This window comes from Euphorbia lathyris, chromosome 7, assembly GCF_963576675.1.
Source record: "Euphorbia lathyris chromosome 7, ddEupLath1.1, whole genome shotgun sequence".
NCBI classification, from domain to species: Eukaryota; Viridiplantae; Streptophyta; class Magnoliopsida; order Malpighiales; family Euphorbiaceae; genus Euphorbia; species Euphorbia lathyris.
Genome location: NC_088916.1, coordinates 53,002,910 through 53,020,766, shown reverse-complemented (window position 1 = coordinate 53,020,766; position 17,857 = coordinate 53,002,910). Strand labels below are relative to the sequence as shown.

Below are 17,857 nucleotides of genomic sequence, written 5' to 3'. Positions count from 1 at the left end.
CTTGAGCTCATTAATGATGTTGGTAAACCTTGCATTCATGTCTGAAATGCCCTCATCATTGTTCATCTCGAACAGCTCGTACAGTCTCATCTGCTGATTCACCTTGGACTCCTTTACTTTATTGGTTCCCTCGTAGGTGACTTCCAGCTTTCTCCAGATCTCTTGTGCCGACTCACAACCTGAGATTTTATTATATTCTGCAGCATCGAGCGCACAGTGAAGCATATTGATAGCCGAAGCATGGTTTTGGAGCTTCTTAAGATCATCCTCTGTCCATTTGGCCTCAGCTTTTACAACTGTTTGGCTAGCCACAACCTCGATAGGTACAAATGGGCCTTGGACTATAGATAGCTAGGCACTCATGTTTGTAGCCTGAATGAAGTTTTTCATCCTATTCTTCCAGAAGGTATAGTTTGACCCGAAGAATAGGGGAGGCCTAGTAATGGACAACCCCTCAGGCAGTATTTGAGTTGTTTGGTTTCCAAGGAGAAATCGAGTGCTGTTTTCGCACATGGTAGGGATCAGCTCAAGGTTGTTAGACCTTTTAGAGTGAGCTTTTAAGCTCTGATACCACTTGTTGGTCCCTTGTAGGGTTGCAAGTATAGTTCCAAGGGGGGGGGGGGTTAGGAACTATTTAAAGTTTTTCGCAACTAGGGCAGACTTCTTTTTCTAAGGAAAAAGGTTTTAACAGCGGCGCTGAGTAAACAGTAAGATACTGGCTTAGTCAACTGGTGACTAGGTCAGTTTCTTAGCTTGAGTCAGGAGATAGCACTTAAGTCTATTCCTGAGCTCAGACGTTCAGCGCGCACAACTCAACTTGACCTTCTTTACTTGGTCAGTTTTTGGTTATTTTAAGCAAGCAATATATATAAGGAGTTAAGGTAAGAAATACTTCACTCAGCAAATTTATCCAGGTTTGGCTTCTTCTAAGCCTACGTCCTATCCCCGGAACACGTTCCGAGATTTCGAATCCTCTACTGAGCTCTTTAAAGGTAGAGCCTCAAACCTTTTACAGTATCAGCAACTGAGTATGACAAGAGTACCTTCCTCTATACCTCTACTCAATCCTAATCTCTCGCTGAGTACTTAAAACCGAGTACTCAGCCTCTCCTTTCTATCTCTAGAAATGATAAGTGTTTTGTCCTATACAAAGATTTGCTAAGACACTTTAGACGATTGAAACAATCACTCTAGACTTTTACACAGATATAAGAATTGTAGTGTAAGATTTTGCTTTGCTTCTTTGCTTGCAGAACTTGTAGAAATTTGGTCAGCGTAACTGCTTGATCAAGTTCTGTGTTAAGTGAAGCTTCTGATGGCGCTATTTATAGAGACATCTGGGCATCGGTCATTTCGAATTTCAAAATAACCGTTGGAGGGAAACGGCTACATGTCGTTGTCATCCTGACTTGCTCAGAGCTCTCGGCCAATCAGAATTGTGTATCTTCTGTCCTCGGTCAGCTCAGCAGACTGTCTCTCCTTTTATGGTAAAGTCAACTAGACAGCATACTGTGTCGTCTGAACTTTGCCCAAAAGGGAAATACTTTGTCTGGAAGTTTTGCTTTGCCAACTGCTGTCTTGTACGCTTTGTCGAGACTACTCAGCAGCTTCATCTTGAAGTTGTTCCCGAAGGTCTTCTAGATCCTTCCGTTTGCTGAGTTGCGTTTTGCTCAAAATGGCAACGTCTTGACATACGCGGGCCGAGTTGTACTGAGTTGTTTTGACTTGGGCCTTGACTTCCGTATTGGGCTTGGGCCTTTTAATCCTTATGTCTTATAACAGTTTTAACTCAACATTGAACAAACACATTAGTAGAATAAATCAAAGCATTTAAACTTAGTGTGTTTAGAATATGTATTTTAAATTATACTTAAACAATTTTGTCAAATCAAAATTATGTGGAAAGGTGTTTCAACAAGTCACCACTTCGTCAGATTCCTTAGGAGGTTGCATTGGCCCTTGGTTCTGCTGTTGATATGGGGACATGCCAAGCCCCTGCTCTCTGTGCTCTTGAACAAACTGTTGGGAGGTCTAAGCACGTTCTGATTTGAGTTCTCGTAGGATAGGTTCGGGTGCTAAGGCCTCCTGTAGTTGTTGTTGTTGTTGTAGGAGTTGTAGTTGTTGTTGGGGTTGTAATTGTTATATTTCTGGTTGTACCTCGGTTGTCCCCCAACATAATTGACCATCTCCACCCCATATCCAGCGAAAGGGCTACCTGTTTGACAATCCTTTCCATGGTGGTCGCCGCCACAATGCACACAGGTGGGAGGTTGGCTAAACTTAGCCAACAGGACGTCCATCTTCCTACTCAGATCCGCAACAACCAGATTTTGTTCCTGATCTTCCATAGCAAACACCCGCTGCCTTGTGGGGCCAACGAGTTTCCCCTCTTGCCATTGCACACTCTTCCTTGCCAGCTCATTAATCATGTCATACACTTCTGTTGCGGTCTTCCTGAACAAATCTCCACCCGCGGTGGAGGCTACAGTAGCTCTGTTAGTGGGTGTCAAACCGTGATAGAAGACGCTTACCAATTGATGTTTAGGTATGTCATGATGAGGGCACATGTGCAACATTTTTCTGAATTGGGTCCAAGATATGTGGAGCGCTTCGTGCTCGGGTTGGTGGAATGAAGTGATTTCACCCCTCAGCATCACTATCTTCGAGGGAGGAAAGTAGTAAGATAAGAACTCCTTTTCCAATCCTGCCCATGTAGTGATTGACCCGGGCTCTAGTGTTCTGAGCCATTCCAGAGCTTGCCCAGTTAGTGAAAACGGGAATAACTTCAGCCTGGCGGTATCTTAGGGAACCCCATTTGTTCTTGTAGTGTCTGCGCACATTAGGAAGCGATCTAGATGATCATTTAGGCTCTCATGTGCCTCTCCCCCAAACAGTCCTGTTTGTTGAATCAAGTGAATTATGCCCGACTTGATTTCATAAGTGTTGGCTGAAATGTTTGTGGCGACGATCCCGGACAGGTGCTGGTGTCGGTGCGGTGCTAAAATCTCGTTCATTGAGCGGGTGTCAGCTTCCGGTTCAGTGTTCTCATTGTTCCTGTTATTGTTTGTCTCAGCCAACTTGATAGGTTCAATGATTTCGTCTGGCTTGATAGTCCTGTTTTGCTTGCTCCTGCGAAGAGTACGTTCAAGTTCAAGGTTAAGAGGGACACACGGTACTTCTGCTGATCGAGTATGCATATGCTGAAAAGAAAAGATAAATAAAAATAAAAAAATGTTTCCCTTAAAGAAGGAAAGTATGACTACGAAATATACGAGTTTATCATACAGTACTATCGTACAATGCCATATAATCTTACATGAGTATTTTAACCTGTTTTTGGCGAAACAAGTAATACAAATCTTTACACGACAACATGCCACGTTATGGCGTATATACAGAGATTGAGAATGTACAACCTTCTTTATGTAACATGTGAACATGTATATGATACTATATAAACACGTTAGACAAGTATAAAATATTGACAGGTATAGACGATATAAACAAGTATAAATATAAACAAGTGTCTGTATAACCCATTATAGATATAAACAAGTACAAGCAAAAATATAAACATGTATAAATATAAACAGATATAAACAAGTATATAAGTTATAAAGAATTATATATAAACAGGTATAAACGATATAAACAAAGGATATTCACAAGGAATGCCTAAACTAACAAATCGACCTTTGGTTCGATATTGCAGAAGAAATAAATCCCCGGCAACGGCGCCAAAAACTTGATTATTGGAGGTTGTCGGGTATTTATAGAATTAATCTACTTTCCCTGGCAACGGCGCCAAAAACTTGATGCGCCTCACGGCGTTCGGTACCGCAAGGCTCACTAAGGGATAAGTGTACCCCGTCGTTATCAAGTAATAAAATCTGGAAAGTCCAGGTATCAAATCCACAGGATTTATTTACTACAAATATCGAGCTACTTGGTCTCAGGTGTTATCTAGGCTGTGTGGGTTTTGAGTTGGTTTGATTAAGTTAATCTACTCCTAGCTAAGTTATACTAATTCGAACTAAGTTATTGCACTCCTAATTAAGTTATTCTACACCTAATTAAGTTATTCTACTCCTAAATGATCTTTTACCAATGTAATTACCCGAAGGGACATGAGGTGTTACGATAATAATGAGAATAGATTGTTTAGACAACGGAATTAAAACCTAATCTAAGTCACTTATGTCCGAGGCGATTAACCCTACCTATCCTCCTGAGGTCCCTAGTTCGTGATTCCCTTGTAAGGCCGAAACTAGCTCTAAGGCTCAGCAATTTGGGCTTAATCTTCTATAGGGTCGTCAATCCTATAGACACTGAATAGGTCAGATTCAGCTCGCAATATGTGCCAACTTAATTTTGGGATTATCGAATGAGTTAAACCAATCAGACAAAGCGTAAGACAAAGAATTAAGCAATAAAACAATTGAATAAACAAAACTATAACATATATTAAAGATGGAAAGTATTGTCACGAAGATACAATGAGCCTAGGATTCATAACATGGATCAAAGGCTAGACAGAATATAAAAGAAGAAAAATCCCTTTCAGGGAACCTGTCTACCAATGCAGGCGTCTTCCTAGGACTTAAGGATGGAACTTGAGAAATTCTCGGTGAACGGAGCTTCGGAGCTGTCTTCAATGGAGGTTGAAGGAGACGGAGGAGGTGGAGAGGATTTCTCAAGGTGGAAGCTTAGGTTTTTACAAAAGATAAAAGATATCTAATTTAAAATTGGAAATTTCTATTTATAGATGCGGTTCGGGCCCTCTTTCTGACCTAATTCGTATCCTTTTGCAGGTGGGAAGTCGTGGGGTCGATCGTGTCTTTGTAGGACCAGGCATCAGTCTTTTGACTGATTCCCGCACGGCAGCTCGCCCGAGCAGGCCCCTGAGGGTCAGCTCAGTGAGCTGGCATAGCTAGCTCGGCGAGCTGGCCTCCAGGCGCCAGCTGGGCCGAGCTGGCCCCTTAAAGGCCTGCTCGACGGGCTGGCAATGCCAGTTTGCCGGTCTAACCCCAAAAAGACCGTTTCGACGAGTGGGAATGCCCAGAACGCCTTGTGCGAATGCTGGATGTCCCGAAACGCAACTTTCTCCCAAACTCGTTCCTGCTTTAGCCTGCACATGCACGAAAAACTCCAAATAACATTAGTTCCGAGGCTAAATTGACCCGCCAATCGCTTATCTTGAGTAAACACTTCGTTTTGGTGCATCTTTTAATGTACATGCTATTTTGGCCATATTTGCCTAAAATAACCAGAAAACGAGCCTAAACAACGAAAAGTAAATAAAACATTTCCAATTCCTAACTAACTCACACAAAAGCATATAAATGCGAGAATTGCTCACTTATTCATGAAATAACGCTAAAAACCATCCTAAAACCGTACCCAAAGATAGGGGTTTTTGACCCCTATCAGTATATCACTAGTGAGCTCCGGATTAACGATTGTTGAATCCGCGGGTTGAGAGAGAAAAAATGACGAATCACGGAAAGCAATAGGTCTATAATAGGCGCCTTGCCATTGTGATATGGTCGGTCTTGGCGGGTGACGACGATTCAGCGAGGGAATAGTCCCTGTCGTGGGTCCACCTACATCCTGGTTCTCTAGATAGACCCTCAATCGACCCTCCATAATGGGTCCATGCTCTCTCCCTACGGCGCTTGCGCAAATCTCCCAGAAGGATTCTGGCGACATGTCTCTTTCATCATGGACGGTTGGCGCATCGGGATCAACGCGGCCAGCGTTTGTAGGGGGATTAACTGATGGTGGTATGGATGGTATTGTAGTTCCGGTTGAGGGGTTAGACCCCCCACTTGCCATGTTTGGGTTGTGAACTAAGTCCTTTTTGGATTAGAACCTCCACGTTCACCGCACCAATTGATAACTGGTGATGAACTCTTGATCGGATTCCTTCCCTGCGGGGGGCGCCGTTGGGATCGGCGGGGGAAAGCTCCGATGCCAAAGTCAGTATATAGTAATAGGAATAAACTGTAATGACAAAGTAGGGTTTAGGAGATCGTGAATGTGTACCTCAATAGCTTGGGATGTAAGCTATTTATAGTCGTATAGTTGTAACCCTCGGTAACTAGAAAGTCTCCATTAATGCCTCATTAATGGTGGTTACTGATCTTATTCAAGTATGACCGTTAGCTTATTAATGGGTTATTAATTGCCTTTATCGGGAGTCGGCTCAGCCGTTCATGGGGCGGATCGAGGCAGGACGGCGGGTCTCCCAAAGGTTTGACTATGGATAGCGTGTAGAGAAATCCTTGTGATCCGCCATTTTGGTAGCTTGCTTGATACGCCCTAGCTTTCGCGATCACTTAGATATGCGGTCGTTTTGGTTAATATCCCTTTCAGTTCCGTGGATATTATCTCGATGTTATCAAGATAATAACCCAATATAGATATATTTTGGAAATATTTCAATTTTTGTTGTTGTTGAGGTAAATTTAATAGAAAATATAGTGATTTTTATTTGTTATTTGTTATTTTTAACTTAATTCGGTTTGTTCGGTTTAAACCGAACTGAATCGTATATTTCGGTTTGGTTTTAATTCGACTTTATCTATTATTTGGTTCGGTGTCGGTTTGAATTATTTTGATCAGTTCGGTATTCGGTTTTGTACCAATGCACACCCCTAGCAGTAGCCCCCCATGGTTCACACAACGTGTGAAAAAGTTCCACTTAGTCTACATTTTAAAATTTATTATATAGTTTTTATCCACATATACTTGAAAATAAACTATTATTTTGAGGATCAACAGTAAAATAAAAATTCCTACCTTTGATATATTAAGAATTAAACTTCCAACATTGATTAGACAATAAATATTATTATCATTTATGATTTTTAAGGTAAAGAACCCAACATCAAGGGGTATAATTGATGAATACATCATTTCATAATATCCAAGTCCGAACTGAGAAGTAACATCTCAATAAGATTAGTTTGATTCCTCTTCTTTGAAGTTGTTTCGGTCAACCTGGGGAGGAGTCCCTTCGGTACCCTTGCTTCGGCTCCCTATGTCTAAATTGCGTCGGCCTTATCTGGCGCGATGAATCTTTGGTTACTTGCTCCCCAAAGAGACCAGAATGACTCGATCTGTACATGACGTGACTTACTTGCTGCCTAAGGGGACAAACCTGACACGCCACCTGTATGGTACTGTTCACAGTGCCATGGATAGTACTTTTTAGACAACCCTATTTTATCCCTTAAGTTTCTATCTTTTATTGTATACATTTACGCTTTTCTGTAATTTGTCAATTAGATTTTGAGATGTTATAAATTCATTTTTTTTTTTTTTTTTTTTTTGCAATTCCTTAACTTTTATCAAATCATATTGAAGTTTGTTAAGATTTTCATACCTTCAACAATGTGGATTTCTTGATTCCTACGAATTTAGTCCGTGAAATTTAGGATTAACTCCTTCTAGTTTAGATAGAGATCCTTCTAGTTTAGATAGAGAAGAAACTCTTCATTTGATTTAAGTTCAAAACCCTCATTTTTTATATTAATCTTTATCAATAATACAAACTCATAACAATATTCTAAGGAATGAATAATAAATTATACTCACAAAATCTATACTTATATTAATTTTATTTCATATATTTAACATGTTCATGTTCGATCCTTTTAACCTAATAATAATAATAATAATAATTTATATGGATGTGTAAGGAAGACTTGGTCATAGACCTGGTAAATAAATTTAGAAAAGATAGTGAAAACAAAGTTTAAAAATACCATAAAATCTCTAGGCAGTAAACAATTCTTTCATTTTGAACAACCATCAAATTTGCGGTTCACAAAGAAAAAAAAAAGTCCCTTTTTTTCCACCTATAACTGGAAACCCTCAAATCTCAATTATGATAATCAGATTTTCAATTTTTGTTTCCTTTTCCTTCTATAAGCAGCCTTGGGTCTTTCCCCAATGTGGATTTTGCCTATGCAACTTCTCTAAAAAATGCATTTTATACTGCTATATTTGCTCCTATTCTCTTCTTCCTTTTTCTCTTTTTCTTCATCTTTATCTGATATCGAAGCTTCAATCATCACAAGTCGCCAACTCCTGACCCTTAAAGAAAACGATAACTTGCCTGATGATTATGAGCATACTGTCCAAATTAATCTTAGTTTTGCTAATCCTAAACTTAGAAGAGCTTATATTGCCCTTCAAGCATGGAAAAAGGCTATTTATTCTGACCCATTCAAAAGTTTAGCCAATTGGGTAGGTCCTAATGTCTGTGATTACACTGGTGTGTATTGTGGAGAAGCACTTGATGATCCAAAATTAATAGTTGTTGTTGGTATTGATCTTAACCATTATGACATTGCTGGTTATCTCCCTGTTGAATTAGGATTATTGACAGAAATTTCATTTTTCCATATTAATTCTAATAGATTTTGTGGGATTATTCCTAACAGCTTCTCCAAATTAACCCTTTTGTATGAACTAGATGTTAGTAACAATCGTTTTGTGGGTTCTTTCCCAGGTGTTGTTATATTAATGACTTCACTTAGATTTATTGATCTTAGATACAACAATTTTGAAGGTCCTTTACCGCCTGGAATTTTTGAGAAAGAACTTGATGCTTTGTTCTTGAACAATAACAGATTTACATCAAACATTCCTGAAAATCTTGGATCTTCGAGGGTTTCTGTTGTGGTGTTTTCTAATAATAATTTCACAGGTTGTATTCCGAGGAGTATTGGGAATATGGGGAATACTTTGAATGAGATTTTGTTTTCTGGCAACAAGTTTTCAGGGTGTTTGCCGTTGGAGATTGGGAAACTTGGAAATGTAACAGTTATTGATATATCTTCAAATAGGTTTACTGGTGTTTTGCCTAAGTGTTTTAAGGATCTTGGGAAGATGGAGAGGCTTGATGTTTCGAATAATATGTTGACAGGTTTTGTTTCAGAGAATCTTTGTGGTTTAAGTTCAATGGATAATTTTACGTATTCGTATAATTATTTTAATGGGGAAGATGAAGGATGTGAGACACAGCATAGGAAACCGATTGTTTTGAATGATACAAGTAATTGCATACCTGATAGGCCGAAACAGAAGTCGCAAAAAGATTGTCAGGCGATTGTACATAAACCAGTTGATTGTAGTAAGTCGAAATGCGGAGGAGGATCATCTCCGCCGCAATCTCATATTGCTCCAGCATCGGGACCTGATCCACATGAGGAAGCGTCTGGTGGTGGATCTCATCCTCCTCCTCTGCCACCTCAGCTCCAACACTTATCTCCGCCTCCAGCGTTATCACCACATCATTCTTCTCCAACCGGATCAAGTCACTCTCCTCCGCCTTCGACAATATCGCCAACACCTCATGTCTACTCTCCTCCACCTCCGACAATATCTCCACCGCCCCTTGTCCGTTCACCTCCACCAATATCCCCACCACCCCCTGTCCACTCACCTCCGCCTCCGACAATATCTCCACCAGCCCCTGTCCACTCTCCTCCGCCCCCGGTTCACTCTCCTCCCCCTCCAACACCATCACCTTCGTCCCTTGTCCACTCACCTCCGCCTCCGACAATATCCCCACCACCCCCTAGCCACTCTCCTCCGCCCCCGGTTCACTCTCCTCCACCTCCAACACCATCACACCCACCCCCTGTCCACTCTCCTCCTCCTCCAGAACCATCCCCTCTGCCTCCAACACCATCACACCCGCCCCCTGTCCACTCTCCCCCGCCTCCAGAACCATCCCCTCCGCCCCCAGTTCACTCTCCTCCACCTCCAGCACCATCTCACCCGCCCCCTGTCCACTCTCCTCCGCCTCCAGAACCATCCCCTCCGCCCCCAGTTCACTCTCCTCCACCTCCAACACCATCACACCCGCCCCCTGTCCACTCTCCTCCACCTCCTGCACCATCTCACCCGCCCCCTGTCCACTCTCCTCCACCTCCAGAACCATCCCCTCCACCCCCGGTTCACTCTCCTCCGCCTCCAACACCATCACACCCACCCCCTGTCCACTCTCCTCCGCCCCCAATTCACTCCCCTCCACCTCCAGCACCATCTCACTCGCCCCCTATCCACTCTCCTCCGCCTCCAGAACCATCCCCTCCGCCACCAACACCATCACTACCGCCCCCTGTCCACTATCCTCCGCCTCCAACACCATCCCCACCAGTTCACTCTCCTCCGCCTCCAACAATATCACCACCTCCCCCTGTCCTCTCTCCACCTCCAGAACCATCCCCTCCGCCCCCAGTTCACTCTCCTCCACCTCCAGCACCATCTCACTCACCCCCTATCCACTCTCCTCCGCCCCCGGAACCATCCTATCCACCTCCAAAATTATCCCCACCACCACCAGTTCACTTTCCTCCGCCTCCAAAATTATCACCACCAACCCCTATCCAGTCTCCATCGCCTTCTCTCCAACCTCCAACATTAAAACCACCAAAGCAACCTCCATCTCCTTCCGATAACGACATAGAACTGCCACCAAATATTGGCTCCGACTACTTATCTCCACCTCCACCAATTTTTAAAGGATACTAATTAAGTATTATTTTGATCGAGCATTTTTGTAGACTTTTTGTTTTGTTTTGTGAATTTTTATAGATATGCCAACTCTAACACTAATTTTTTTATTTTTTTAGAATGTTTTTTTGTTTAAATTCTTAACCAAGCTTGTATTATGTACATTATTTTTAGGAAATTACTTTTGTTAAATTCAAAATAATTGTAGTAATTTTTAAGTTGTATGAGCATGCATATGAAGCACAGCCAGGTTATAGTTATCATCCTACACGTGCATGAAGACACATATACATTTATGCTGAAAATGAGAAAAGCTTCAAGCATCACAAAACAAAACAACTCCATTAGCAGGACTCATAAGCAATGTTAATACAATGAAATGAAATGTTATATAAGTTCATAAGTCTTTTTTTTCAATTATGTAAGTAATTCTTATAAAATATCAAGCCAAAATTTTAAAGTTACATATAATGAGACTTTTGTTTTACTTGTCTAGGTAGAATTAACTCTAAATACATAGGTTAAGTGAAATCTCCATTTCTAGACTTAATCATATCACCTTGTAAGGATTTCAAGTTAATTCTTTACAAGAGGCCATGAATATATCTCCCATTTATCAGGAGTGACGAATGTTCAATCTAACATTAACTATCCAATAATTACTTTATGTGATACCAAACTTCTGCCTAGACACACCCCAAGAATCCTACCTATATGGATCGTGTTAGAAACTGAGTCAAAGCATCACACTCCATAATCTAGAATCACTAGTTAATGTTTGTTTGAGTCTGAGGATTACTTATACATACTAATACATTTTGAGATGAAACATGTGACATTAGATAAATCCATCCATCATGTTATCTCAAGTCAGTTCCCCAATCCTAATGAACTTATTCACTAGATCCATACAACTGCCTAGATATATGAATACATAAAGCTTATGAGATCAGCTTTTTGTTCATGAATAGTAGACATTGTTATAAGCAAGTCTCGACAGTATTATGTTAATCCCTTAAACATAATACTTGACTTAGATTTGAGTTTATCAACTAATTAGTGAGAATCATAATGTATAGTTTCACTTAATGCTTGTATGAACACTTTATTATTACTTTTATAAACTTGAGATTTCCTTTTATTTAACTTGTTCAGTTGTGATAAAATATTAATTTTATATAGTTAAACATATTATATCTTACAAATCAAATGATTCAGTAACCAACAATTCATTTACAAATACTTTATATCCTAAAATAATTGTCTATAGGACATAACACCAACAAGACAAACTATAAACTTGGTGAAAATTGATTTCAATGAGCTTTGATCTATGAGATTAATAACTTTTGGTCTCGAAATTTGACAAGTGAACGTAAAAGAATTAAAAACCGGTTGCTAGAGATTTGAAATGAAGTTAAAATGACCTTGAAAAAACTAGATTGAAAAAAAAACCTAAAATCCTAGGAAGAATTTGACATAACTGTAGACACCGAGTCGGAGGACCTGTGACGAAAACCTGAAAACAAGACGGTTGAAGCGATTGATTCCGAAAGTTTCGAAAAAAAATAAATAAGTTACGGTGGGTCGCTGATGTTGATCGAATGGCTCGCGAATGCTTAACGACATGGTGCGAGTGCTTAGCGGCAGCCGGCGCGCGTTCAACGACAGTCGGACGCCCGCTCGACGACGCAAAGCGCGCGCTCGACGTCCGTTGGATGCGCGCATCCAACCTCGGATAGCACGCGCTCGAAGTCTGAGCAATGCACGAGCTTGGCGGCGCGAGGCGCGTGCTCATCGGCCACTGGACGTGTGCGCCCGGCAGTGCGGAACACAGGTTCGGCGGTCACGACGCGTGGACGCCCGACGGTGCGGAACGCAAGCTCGACGGCCGCGGGGCGTGCACGCCCGACGGTACGAGACGCGCCCCGGCGGCCGTTGGGCGGGCGCCCAACCGCGTCGGGCGGACGCCCAACGACAGTTGGGCGCGCGCGCCCAACCTCGCGTTGGGCGATCGCCCAACAATCGTTGGGCGGCAGCCCAACAATGGGCGGTAGCCCAACGCAAGGTTGGGCGGCCGCCCAACAATGTTGGGCGGTAGCCCAACGCAAGGTTGGGCGGCCGCCCAACATGCCTTGGGCGGCCGCCCAACCCCCTTGGGCGACGCCCAATTCTCTTCGGGCGTCGCCCATTCCGTCGGGGATCCGTTTGCCTATAAAAGGCACGGATCCCCATGCATTGTGAGGAGGAGTTTTGGATCCTTTCTCACTCTAAACATTTTTAGAGAGAGAAAGTGATTTTTTTTGAGAAAAATATTTTTTTTCTCAAAAATTCCGAATTTCCCAAAGTTAAATTTTTACTAAAAAACACAAAAAACCGGAAAATCACGACTCGTGGAATCAATCGGCTTCGACTGTCAGATACCGAACTTGAGGTATTATCCGAGGACTAGACTCGTTTTATTTTATTTAATTTATTTCTTTTCCTTTATTTATTTTTATGTTATAATTTTATTTATTTTTGTCATTTATTTATTTATCACGTTTTATTTAATTTTTCGTATTTATTTAATTCCCGTCTCGTGTTGAATAAAATTCGGTTTTGCTTTAAAATAAAAAACCTCGTTTTGATATGTCAATACGAACCGTGATCCGATAAAAAGGTAGTTCGGGTGTTAGAAACGTTGTAATTATAAGTTTTAATTTAAAAGAATTTCCGAATAATGTTTTAAAATAAAAACGTTGTTTTAGGAATTTCCGTTATTGACTATGATCCATTTTTGGTAGTTCGGAAATCCAAAACGATTGAATTAGACTTAATTTAAAGCTTTCGAATAAATCTGGAAACAATTGGAGTGCTGCTGTAATTTTCCGTTTCTGTCACTAATTGCTGTTTACCGACGGATTTTTCGTCAGTAAATCTGCCAAAACGTAAAAAATGCCATTTCAGTCCATTTTTCTTAACTTTTAAGCTTTCAATCCTTAATATATATATGTATAGTTATGTAATATATATTTTCAAACCATTTTAGATATTTAGTGTATAGGTGCCCGCTATGGTTACTTTGTTTTTTACAAAGTACCGTTACTTGGTGTGGTTTTCACCATTGGATGATAGAGCATAAAATTAATCCAATGGTGAAAACCACACAAAGTAACGGTACTTTGTAAAAAACAAAGTAACCATAGCGAACACCTTAGTGTATATAATTAGTTAGGATGTTTGTATATCATTTTTTATTCAATTTTTTTAAGCATAAATATATGTATATATATATTCTCCTTTTTTATTCATTTGAGTTATATTAGATTCTATTTTAAAAGGTTATTTATTTGGGCATTTTGGGAACTAATTAGTAAGTATTAGTATATGGACATATGTTATTTTTGGTATTTAAAACTATATTAGTTATGTATATATATAGTTTTGGGATATTTGGGTTATGTTATTGTTTATTATATGAAACTATTTTGGATAAATGTTATTTTCTTATCTAATGAGATTTATTTACTATTTCCACCTCTTTAAAGTATAAATGTATTATATCTAGTATTTTCATATATGTATTATATAGTTTCTTTTTATTAACTTTTATTTTCATATTCTCTTTTTGATTTGAATGTATATATATATATGCTTAAATTATTTTCTTTATTCTTTTGGACCATTTATGGGTCCATGTTTCAAATGGGCTTTATTTGGGAGTGAATCTTGGTTTAAATGGGTTTATTATTGTAATTATAATAGGTAAAGAGTCCATTAAATAAAAGGAGAAAATAAATCACAAAAAGAGAGTTTTCAATTTAATTATTTAAACTAATGAATTTTTAGAGGTTCCTAATGTAAATAAATATAGTTGTTTTGTTAATATTTCAAATCGTTTTCAAAACACCACATTTTAAAACCTTAATCCGTTCCAAAGGCGGATTAAGTGAACCTTGTAATTAAAATCATTTTCATTGTGAATAATCGAATATTTTGAACCATTTTCTCAAAAGAATTTGTACAAAATAAAATGGACTTGTATGTTTAACCACATTTTCTTACTAAAGGTTTTTATCTCAAACATTTTCAAACACTTGAGTCGTTCCAACGGCGATTCGAGTAAACTTCACCAATCGGGGTTTTAAAACGCACCTAAATCGTTCCAACGGCGATTAAGGTGCGAACCACGTAAATAAACTCGTTTTGGGGGGAAATAAGTTAGCATAGAATAAACACACATCATGACATTTAAATAAAGTTGTAAATAAATCACTTCTTTCTTCCCCCTTCTCTGTGTATGTATAATATAAATGGGTGATTCTTTACTAATGTGGCTTTTCAATAATATATGCTCAAAACGGTTTCCAAAAAGAGAAAGAAAAGGTTTCAAATGAATTTTAAACTTAAAGAAGTATACGATTAGTCCGTTATCGCCTAACATGCTGAGTAGGAGGCTAGTGGTTCATAACCGGGCGATGTCGGGGTGCCTAGTAGCCTTTCTCTGGAAAGGAGCTAGCCTTCTCGGCTCGTACCTAAGTTTCCCGAACCCACACCAGTCTCCCGCAAGGGATCGGTGTTCATTTTCCCATTCGTGGGTGGCGACTCTTCCATATCTCCGAGCTCCGGTCCTGCCGAGCAGCTTGATTCCACGATTGGTTGCTTTCGGCGCCAATCACCGCTTACGTCGCCATGAGGTGTCCACCCCCCGGTCCGCCCGGGAGATTAGGCCGCGGCACCTCGTCTAACAAGTGGCGACTCTGCTGGGGAAGCGAGAAATTTGATTCCGGAAGGCGTGTATTAAGCCCTTAACGGGGACGGATCGTTTTACTTCTTTTCGTATGCATTCATGTGCATTATTGCAAACCCTTTGGGTAATTTCCGCGAAACCTCTAGCGAAAGTCCATTCGTCGCTCGAAAGAGGCTAGTGTAAGTTCCCCCTTACAGTAAGGCGCCAAAGGGTCCCCATCCATTCGTTAGGGGCGAATTTGTGCGGTCCTGTGAGGTCCCGCGGTCAGCCGTGTCAGCATATAGTAGCCTTAGAAGTTTCCATAGGATTACCCGTTACTATTTTTGATGTGATAAATGAATCAATTCGTGTTTTCAAACCGCCACGATACGTGTCTAATCCTAAAGTAGGTAAAGAAAATGAGACGATGTGTTAATATATACTCGTGAATCGACATACTAATTACCCTAAAACATCGAAACAATTTGAACTAAAGACGACTTAGTCATCTCATATGAATGAACATGTGCGACCCACCTTGTCCCTTTCGGTGTCCCAACGAAGGCACATATTCAGGAAATGTGTTATGACGTAAGCACGTATTAGTATGAATCAGTTCGGTGTTAAGGATAGTTACATCTCGATACAAAAGACTATATTAACAGTAGCCGTTATTCACATTCTTTAAATAAGTTGGGATAAAACGAGATCATGACGAAACGAAAACGCAGAACATTTCTGTCTTGAATGACCCTGTCGTAACGTGAAAAGTTTCGCACAAGTAGCCCGTCCCTTCCGAATAAAAGACGAGCTTTTTTACGTTATGCCTCGTGTCGTTCTTAAGAGAAATGGATGTGTCCGCAAAGGTGACTAAGAAAATAAAAGAAAAGAAAAACTAAACGACCAAAATCATTCCGAGTCTACGATATATTTCAATCCCGAGAGTAGTTAAAGAAAATAAACCAATGCCGTTGAATACGTGTCTCGAACAAGTATATACCCCGTTTAAAACTTTGAAGCCGAATTAAGCCAAACCATATAATTGCGCCATATGGACGAGACTGCGGGTTTTGACTAACGACTCGATCATTTCAACCGTTACCAAAACTGCAAGAAATATGGCCCGATATACGTGTTTGCTTAATTCACGCCTAAAGGAAAGAGAACGGTGATATCCTCGCCTCGAATAAACATGCGATTCAACGAAACGTTGATTTTCTATAACCACACTAAGGTGATATATCCCGTAGATCGGAAAGAATAAGAGATTGTTGTTAGCCGAAAGATTACCGTGCGCTCAAATAAGACTCGCCGTCTTTTCGTATAGCAAAATGAGTAAACGAATCCTCGACGCTAAGAATAAACACGTTACGCAATGAGTCTGTTCCCTAAAATAAAATCCAAAAAGTGATTCCATCACTAAATAAACGCATGGTTACGTCTCTCGATAGATCCAAAAAGATCCCGTTGTAATCCAAAAATCGAGACACGAATCCACGTGAATAAAAAGGGAACGAGTCATTTGCAATAACAAACGATTGGAATAGAAGAATAACTCGTACCACATTTAAAAACCGAGACGCGCTCAAAGGGAGTCAAAACCCGAATTAATGCGTCTCGCGAAAGGACAAAAGACGAGTTATTCTGAAAGGACAATCCAACTTGGTCGATTTCTTAGTCACTGAACGTGGATACGTCAAAAACGAACTGTATTGTCTGATGGGTGATTTACTTTTTCCGCAATAATTGACGGCATCACGCGTCCCCTGGACCGCAATGTGAGCCAAAAACCAAAATCCTAGAAAAGAGACCTGGACCGACGAGTGTGTGGAGGAATAAGGGTGGAAGAGAGATGTTGTGATACGTGTAAATAGAACTAACGTTTGTTCTTCTTATCTTATAATCGTAAATAAATAAACGCACACACCACGAATCATGCATATAAAATCATGCATACATACTAATGGATACCGTTCGCGTAGACATCATCATTAAGCGGTTGTGGGTTCGCGAGAGTAATCGGCTTGTCAGACAGTTTGATCAGCTACGAGTAGACAGTTCCGAATCGGTAGTTGTGGCTTCTGAATCATCTTCGTCTGGGTATACTCAGTCCTCCGTCAGTATGTCTGCAACCGACGAGAAAGTGGCTGAATTGGAAAACTCTGTCAACAATATCAATGATCAGCTGGCCGCAATTTTGGCCCAGCTGGCTGAGCTAGCACTGAAGGACAACAAGAGTGGTAGTAAGCGTGCTGAGAATGAGGTGAACGATGGCCCTCGCTTTGGGAATGAGGAGGATTATCAGGATTATATCCAAAAACAGCTGGAAAAGGAGAAAGCTAAGGAAGAGGAGTGGAAGCAACACATCACACAGGAAGTGCAGGACTTACGTGGAGGAAGTTCCGGAAGTCAGGACTTTTATAACTTGAAGAATTGTTTATCGACAACAGCTTTGCCTTTGAAATTTCGGCTCCCTGACATGAAAAAGTTCGATGGAAATGGAGATCCCACCGCTCACATGAATCAGTATGTTGCTGTGATGAAGCACACGATCCTGACTGAGGATCAAGTCCTGGGGCTGTTTAACACTTACCTAGAGGGGGCTGCCCTCACATG

The 17,857-nt window shown here is 40.6% G+C and overlaps 1 protein-coding gene across 2 annotated transcripts; it reads left to right on the top strand.

Moving 5' to 3' along the window:
- Positions 1-7,989: 7,989 nt before the first annotated feature.
- LOC136201205 (pollen-specific leucine-rich repeat extensin-like protein 3) lies at positions 7,990-10,548 on the top strand. Of its 2 annotated transcripts, XM_065991824.1 has the most exons (2): positions 7,990-9,184; positions 9,440-10,548. In XM_065991824.1, exons 1-2 carry the CDS (start codon positions 7,990-7,992, stop codon positions 10,546-10,548), a joined length of 2,304 nt encoding a protein of 767 aa, XP_065847896.1. The 2 variants fall into 2 exon arrangements, with proteins under 2 accessions (XP_065847896.1, XP_065847895.1); XM_065991823.1 differs by having other exon boundaries at positions 7,990-10,548.
- The last annotated feature ends 7,309 nt before the right edge of the window (positions 10,549-17,857 follow it).

Bases quoted from the DNA above. Each gene is read 5' to 3' on its own strand.
- LOC136201205 (XM_065991823.1), top strand. From the start codon at position 7,990: ATGCATTTTATACTGCTATATTTGCTCCTATTCTCTTCTTCCTTTTTC.